The 8606-nt window shown below is 29.9% G+C and overlaps 1 protein-coding gene across 4 annotated transcripts in view; it reads right to left on the bottom strand.

Annotated features, from left to right (window-relative positions):
• Positions 1-622: 622 nt before the first annotated feature.
• Uba4 (Ubiquitin-like activating enzyme 4) overlaps positions 623-8606 on the bottom strand; it is a 32783-nt gene continuing 24799 nt past the window's right edge. For 2 of the 4 annotated variants that reach the window (XM_076455580.1, XM_076455582.1), the window contains one exon: positions 4830-8557. In XM_076455580.1, the coding sequence (XP_076311695.1) occupies positions 8406-8557 (152 nt within the window). In that variant the 3' untranslated portion in view covers positions 4830-8405. Of the gene's footprint in view, positions 1827-4829; positions 8558-8606 lie in introns of those variants that run through there. The other 2 variants (XR_013013998.1, XM_076455581.1) reach the window with 2 other exon arrangements.

Below are 8606 nucleotides of genomic sequence, written 5' to 3'. Positions count from 1 at the left end.
TACATCTAACAGTGTGTGTCCAGTGGATTGACCCCATACACATTTGATTAAAAAGAAAGGTTATCAGCACTACCAAAACTAACAATAGAAGTTGGTGACATCACTTTCTTTGGTATGTAATGATGATACATTTATTGAAATATTACGTAGGAATATACAGAGGGATAAATTTTAATGGTTTAATAAAGTCATGGTTGTCCATGATAACCTAGCATCCTATCTGGTATAGCTGTTTAAATTGTCCATTGGAGAAATTCAAAAAATTAGTAGCTTAGGCTCTTTGGCAGGGATGTTTCATCAGAATCAGTAATTCTCTCTGATTTTTACTCAGGGGTTATTTATAACAATTAGAAAATGAAGATTTTAATATTTTTCAATTCATTATAAGGCTAAATGCTTACTTGACACTTGTATAAGCTATTTTTGTGCCAGCTTCCTTCTGGCTGTTGAATGGTTTATGTCGACCATTGAAAGAAATTACTGTAAGTTATAGCTTAGTTAGAAAACTGGAAAAATTACAATAGTTATAGGACACTGTATTCTACACTGCATATTTAAAATAAGTAAAAATTCAGTAATGCATTAACAAAAAATTCCTCCATAAAGTAGGGTTAACTATTGCTGAGACTTTTATTAGCAACAAAAGTACAGGAACCACATGTGAGTAATTAAATCTAAAAGTTATGGCATTATTAGGTTAGATAAGCAAATTAAGTGAAAGATTACTAAATCAAAAAATATTTGATAGTACTGCTGTTTTTATATAAAGCTTTTCCAGTTGTGCTTTGAGTTTGATATTAATCTCAGGGTCAGTAATGAAATACATTTAAATAACTGGAAATTTTAATTGTTTCACATAAAATTATGGGTGCAAAAAGTTAATAAAATACGATTGTCCATTACATTGTGTAGTTATTAGAAAAAGTAACTTAAATTTTTTTCCCTTATTAAATTGACGGAGGCCTATACAGTTAATGTTTAAAGAAAATAACATAAAATATTCACTTTTACATCAAAAATATTATTATATAACATTTTATGAAAAGTGTTAAAGAACCAGAGAAAGACAAAAGAATGATGAAATTTATGTATAGTCTCAGAATACTCCCAGGTTGTTTTCTAAAGAACTCCAAAAAGCTTCTTAAAACTGATCATTATTTATGTGTGCATCAAAGGTACCAAACATTTGTAGTGAAGTAAAACCATACACACACGTCATTTTAATTTTGTTTTTCATGTAATTTTGACCAATGCTCCCTGCTAGTACAGCAGTAAGTCTAGGGATTTACAAGGCTAAAATCAGGGGTTTGATTCCCCTCGGTGGGCTCAGCAGATAGCCCGATGTGGCTTTGCTATAAGAGAAAAAAAAAATTTTACCAAGCAAATCTGAATTTAACATGTGAGAATATCAAAATAGTTTTTATTGTACTTGGACTAGTTAAAATTGGTTCAACAATAATAGCCACTTTTGTACACCCTTATGACTTGTACAAATCAGAAGTTAAAAGTAAAAACAGGTTTGAGAATTTTAATGGATTGCAACATCCAGGTGAAAGAAAAGGAAACATTTCAGTTTCTATACTAAGGCCTTATTCAGGTAAGCATGGTCAGGACTATAACATCATCATATTATCTATAGTTTTTTAAGGGTTATGATGTAGATAACTTACTTGACTTTTTTTCTTTCCTGTATTAAGCTTTGTGTACAATTTTATGCTGATTTCACTACACAAGAATGTAGTTATCTGAAGAAAGCCTCAGTATAGAAGCTGAAATTTCATCTTGTATCTGAATAAGGCAGTTGCAGTCTATAAATGTTCTCAAACCTACAAACACAAAGTTTCATTGAAACAGCTTCAAACAGATTTATTATATTGTAAATTACAAATTTTCATTATAAGTTACAGAATAAACATCTGGCTAGAAAACTTAAAATTTCAGTGTTATTTTATTCGTGTCTTTATCACGTACAACAATTTGTGAATTTTAGTGAAGAAAATATAAAGGTCTAATTTATTCTTTGGTTTGTTGCTACTCCCACTATAGCTTTGCCACATTTGTGACTCATCAATACAACCTGGAAAATCAAATAAATAGTATGTCTACTTACATAATAATTATGTAATTGTGATGGTTTAGGTAAGTTCTTCAAATATCTAAAATACATGACTGAAGAACTCTGACAAAATCAAATGAATTACTTATATTCTACCACCATATGAGGCTTTTTTTCTCTTTGCTTGGCTCTTCCAAGCAATACTGATGAGCCATAAATTTCACTTAAAAAAAAAGGATTTTTCTTTCTCTATTATTTTTAATATTGTGTAATTTCCAAATTTCTGTTAAACTGTTTTGAAAAAAAAAGTAAAAATACTTCCTTCTCTGTTAAAACAAGTTTTTGTCACTGTTGATGAGGAAGTTGCATTTTATATATACAATCGATTGAAACTTGATTAATGTTTGGTAAAATATTTCCTTTTATACTTTATTTTACTTATTGTGGTAGTCACAGCTCATTGATACAAGTCATAAAAATAGTTAAAATTGACTGAAAAAATATATATCAATAATCTATGACCTATATTATCACATTAGGCAAGGGAAAAATATTTTTACTAATGTTAATTTTGGTTCAGATCAGTCTTTATCTAATAAATAGTTTTTTTCCCAATCAATAATAAACTAATTTATGTAAATAGTATGAATAAGATAAATTTAATATCTTTAATAAATAATTTTATTCATCAGAATATTATTACTAACCATACTTACTAACTAAATTTAACTTGTCTTCCCTATGTCTTAGCATAAAACTTTTTAAACAAATTTAATTTATTCTCAAGATGACTGAAATGGATATTAAAATTTTAATTAAGATAAAGTACAGAACAATGTTTTGACATTCCATAGGTCATCTTTGTTAACTTAAAAATGATCTAGAAAGGTCCAAACATTGTTCTGTACTTTATTATAATTAAAGTTTTAATACTGATATCAGCCGTCTTGAGAATTACATTTTTTAATTCAAGTGGGTTTCTCATCATAGTGAAATATAATTTAACTCAAAAAATATTCAAGGAAACTATTAAAACAAAATTCCCAGATCAGTAGTTTTTTTCCTTAGCTCTTCAAAATATCATTAAATTACACTTTTCTTTGAAAGAGCTACACACACAATTATGTTTTCACAACACAGTGAGTTACTTCTAACACCATTTTATTCACTCTAACTTGATGTAACTAGTAAATAATCTACTCCATGCAATGGTATTAAACATGTAGCTATTTTCAAAGTAAAATTTCATCAGCAGTTCAATGCAAAGTAAATAAAGCATGGGAAGAGGTTGTACTAATTAAACCAGATAAAGAAAAGTAACATGAGAAACAAAATTGAGAATTACATTTTCTAGAAATTATATACATCCTTAGCTTTGGGGTAGACAGAAAAAAATTTGTGAGAAATCTTTTTAAAGCTTTAAAATGAACTTTGTAAGTTACACTAAATGTTATAAAATGACAACATACTAATTATAAAATAGTGATTATTATTTTTACTTGAAATTTGATATGCAAATATGCACTAAACACCTGAGAGTTAAGAGGTCAGATAGGGTTAAATTCAGTCTTGCTTCAAGAAATTTATTCTCAGTGATGGTTGACTAATTTAGAGCTACTGATGGTCCCTAGTGTTTCTTTAGTATGTCATGTTGTACTACATATTCAAGTATGTACAGTATTACAGTCATAGTATTTAAAAGATACAGACAACACAATTCTAGATGTTTTACATTCATTGCTCAGATGTTATGCTTTATCTATTGAAACAACTAGTTGTACTGGTACAATAGAGAATAATTAATAATACTTAGATCACATCTTCTACTGTAATATTACCCACTAACTTTGATTACTGTAGAAAAATACAATGATAGTCTGAGTTTCCTTAAGATTAAAGATTATGTAGATAACCCAATGGAGCAGAAATTCAAGATTATAAAAGGTTACCTTTTCTCAGTGTTTCAAAAAGATTACTCTTTCTTCACTTTGGTTTTTATGACTGACCCCTTTACTGTTTCACAGTAGAATCTTTTGTGATGACGTATTGTTTTTAGTAGCTCTCAAAAACCATCTGTGGAACAGTTTTAGACCTTCTACTGTGAATTATTCAATTTATTCATTTTGATATATGTATGTATATATATGAATATAAATAAATAAATACATGCAGCACACACTTTATGCACATCCGGTATTGTAGATATGTTAACCACTGTCTAGTTAGGTAGGAAGCATTATGGTGTCTGTGCCATTTTAGTTCATTCCCAATGATGCAAAAGGTTAAGTCCATGTGTAAATACATTTTTTACTGCAGCATGATTGCACTTTGATGTTTATCTCTTTTTTTGTTAAGGTGAAACAAAGAGTGATATATGAAACAGTAATTGAAACTAATAAAAAAATCCTTTAGTAGAGATACGTGAAGATGTATAGATACATTCATCATGTGACAACTTTATTGTACTTTATTCTCAAACATGAACTTAAATATTTTTATATTCATACAGATTTGAATATTACTTTACAAAAAAGCCTACTCATAGTCAATTAGTGAGAATTTCATCCTTAATTTTCTTCTTGAATGATGTGTATATATATTTTAAGCTACTGATGACATAATTAGCAACACAATCTTTAGTTCACACAGAATTCTTGACCATTTGGCAGCACAGTACTAGCATGAATAAAAAGTATTTCCAGGAGAAAACAGAGTATGTAAAGCTAAATGAAACATTTTGAAGAAAGCCTTTAATGTTTTTCATGGAAGAAAACATGGAAGTTGTACAGCTAAACAATGAGGATAGCAAATACACCCAATGAAATCTGGAGCAAAAGGTCATCCACAGAATGAAGATTTTAATTATGACAGAGATCTTTTTCACCCAAAACAAATGGCTGCAGTGAAGGTGAAGCCATCTGGTGGTAGTATTAGCAAGATAATGTCATGAAGGGACAAATGTTTATGTGCTGAAAGTTCACTAACTCAAAGCAAAAAATCAACAAGTTTTCTTTAAATGAATTTGGTTCATAACATTCTCAATAAATTGCATTATATTCCAAGTTCTCTTTGATATAATTATTAACTCCAAGGGACTTTGAACCTCTGATCTACTTAAATATGGTCTTGAAAGCTGATATCCAAATATATTTGATCAATTTGCCTATCTTTTTATTTCCACAGGCTGACCACTGCCCTATTTCATACTACACACACTGAGATCACTCATAAGGCAATTGATGACTTTTCACACCATAATCATTTGAAATCTTGGCTTTCTATTGGTTATAAATTCCATAGGGGATGGCCATAATGAAAATCCACTTGAAAGACTGATGTTTTCACATACGTTTTGATAACCTTACCATGACAGATATCCTATACATAAATACCATATCAGTCAGTGAGTAAAACTTTTTTTTTTCAATTTTGATTGCACATGAAATTTATTGTCAAACTTATAAATGTCCATGAATTAGAAATTTTATTCCACAATAATATCAAAGGCTACTGTTGGCAGATAAAGTCAAAGTTATTCAAGTTCATAATGCCAGCAATAAAATCAGCACAACTTAGCTAAATAATTCAATGCCAACAAAACACAAATCCAGCAAAAGTTAAAGCATAAGTATTTTGAATATATGACAATATTTAAAGAGAATCAGTCTCTTCACCAAAACCCATTTCTTCTAGATTTGTGACTTACAACTCTAAAGCATCATTATGTTCTTGGAATAACACTCTTATTAATTCCAGTTATTGGACTCAAAAACAGATACAACATTTTGTAACTCACAATCAGTGGTGAATGTAGTGATGTGGATGCCATGATAGTTGATGAATGGAATACCAAATTGCTTACTATTATAAAGGGATGCAAAGCTAGACATCTACAATATGGATGAAACCAGAGTCAGTCATCATGGTTTACCATACAAAACAGTGTGTGTATAAAAGGTGAATGTGAACAATACACTGGAGGTAAGCAATAAAATGATAGACTAAGGGTCATGTTATGTTGCAATAGCATTTGTGTATTTGAACACATTATTGTGATAGGTAAAAGCACAAAACCCAGGGGCTTCAAAAACTTAAATGTAAAGATTGACTTAATTGTGGCTTGATAATGCTAACAAGAAGGCATGGATGACAATCTTCTAGAATTTGGTTATAGACTTAGATAAGTGCATGAAAGCTCAGTGTAGCAACACTATCTTACTATTAAAACAATGCCATATTACACAACATTTTAATCTTGGCAATGTCAAAAATTGTGTTCTTGCCTCCCAACATAACATCAGTGCTAAAACTTGACCATGATCACAATATAATTAGTACATTTAAAACCCTCTACAAAAAGTACCTAGTCAGCTGTGTTATCAAACATGGATAAAGGCATGCCACTCACAACCTTTATGAAAAAATGTTGGTGTGCTAGACACACATGCTTGATAAATACTGTCGTATGTGAAATGAAGACCAACATAGTAACAAAGTGTTTTGTGAAATGTTTCATCAGTGATCCCTCAACTGACAACAGTACAGATGAAGACTATAACATCCTTTTGGCTCACTAAAGACCATCTTCCCAATGTCACCATCAACCCCAACAAATGCATTGACAAAAACAATGGCTTTCCCACCAGCAAAGAATTCTGTGAAAAATGGAAAGAAGAACTTCTCAAAGACCTGAATGGTAACCATCCCACTGAAGACAGTGACCTTGAAGTTGATGATAGCAACCAGTCTACAGCATAGAAAAGTGCACAATCCAGTCAATGCCACTAATGCTGAAGTACATTACAAACAAAGAAGTTTACAGTAAAAAAACCCACCACTCACAAAACTGATGGACCATATGAATAATGTAGATATTGTTCAAAGTGAAATTGTTAAAACTATGTCAAAACAACAACAATTGAAAATCACAAACTTTTATGTAATAAAATATATATATTCATATATGTTCTGTGACGAAGATTTGTAAAATACTTTAATTGAAAATAAAGATAATAAAATATAAACTATTCAAAAAATGAATAAATTTTAATGGTTAGGATATATAATATGCACATAAATATCACACAACATTATAATTCAATATTCAAATATTTTATAGTTAATTGGTGAATTAGATAATCCCTAGTAAGATTACTTCTCTATTAAGATCACTTTTGCTTAGACCCAAAGGTGGGCTTAATACAGAGTTTGCTGTCTTACAAACTAATGATATTGAAAAACTAACAAATACAGGAAACTCAATCATTTGAAAATAGTAAGTACCAGTTACACAATTCATTGAGAGAAAACACACCAAGTTTGTCTGTTTGTCTGAATTAAGCACAAAGCTACATAATGGACTATCTGTGCTCTGCCCACCACAGGTACTGAAATCCACTTTTTAGCTTTGTTATTCTGCACACACACCACTGTGCTACTGGGGGACAGAACATCAAGTTAATACAGTCTATTAATAATTTGTTTTGGAAAAACTAACCAGTATAAGATCAAACATTCAACCACAACAAAGGTTAAGAAACCAGAATAACAAAAGTAAGGAATGCACTAAAGTGCTAATATGAAACATTCATACAAAGTGGATTTGAGAAATGTTCCTGAAAGAATGTCTTTACTAAAGTTGTTAAACTATTAACTATGTTTCCTTGCATAAACCTTTGATTTAAAAAAACGATTTAAATGCAAAATTATAAGATTCCAGTGAATACTAAAATAACAAAGTACCTTAAACAAATGAAGCAATAACATCTGGAAAAGAAATTATAAAAAAATTGTCATACTACATTGTAAAAAAAAACAACAAAAAACTTCTGAGATGTAATAAAAATTAAAACTTAATAAATGACATTATTATTTGAATTATTCTTTGACAATCTTATATTCATATTCTTAAAAAATAAAAAGAAGATGGAGGCAATGAATAATGGTAACCAAGTAATATTTTATCAGACAAGGTTTGAAGTAAATAGTTATTGTCAAATATAGCTTACTTGCAACATTGCTCAACAGAAGTTTTCTTTCAGGTTACATTATTAAGCTTATTTTATTTCTCACATATTCACATAGTAACATAAAAGTAAGCTGTTAGGTTTAGTATCAAGCTAGTGTAACATACTATTCTTATTCTCATCATGGCTGTAGCTCAAATACATCACAGCCTATATACAGATTTGATGTGACATTTTTCATATATATAATACAATGCATACTGTCAAACAAATATCTGTAGGAAAAAAAAAAAACTTAGACAGAACTTGAAAAGTATGTGTGTTAACTTCTAATCAGTGAATACAATATTTTGGACTGAAATACTAGCATAAAAATCACTAGATTAGTATATTGGAAATGTTGTGTCTACTTCTTCAGCCCAGGCTTGGATACCCCCTTTGATGTCTCGTATGTTCACATTCAGATCTGCTAGCTTGGGCTCAAGTAACTGAACAGCTCTCTGAGAGTTATTCCCACGACGACATATAACAAACACTGTTAAATAAAAGGTTAGGGATTTAACATCAGTGCATCTAAAACTTTG

This window comes from Tachypleus tridentatus, chromosome 9 (assembly GCF_004210375.1).
Source record: "Tachypleus tridentatus isolate NWPU-2018 chromosome 9, ASM421037v1, whole genome shotgun sequence".
Taxonomy (NCBI): Eukaryota; Metazoa; Arthropoda; class Merostomata; order Xiphosura; family Limulidae; genus Tachypleus; species Tachypleus tridentatus.
The sequence above is the reverse complement of the archived record's forward strand: the minus strand, read 5'-3'. Positions and strand labels throughout refer to the sequence as shown.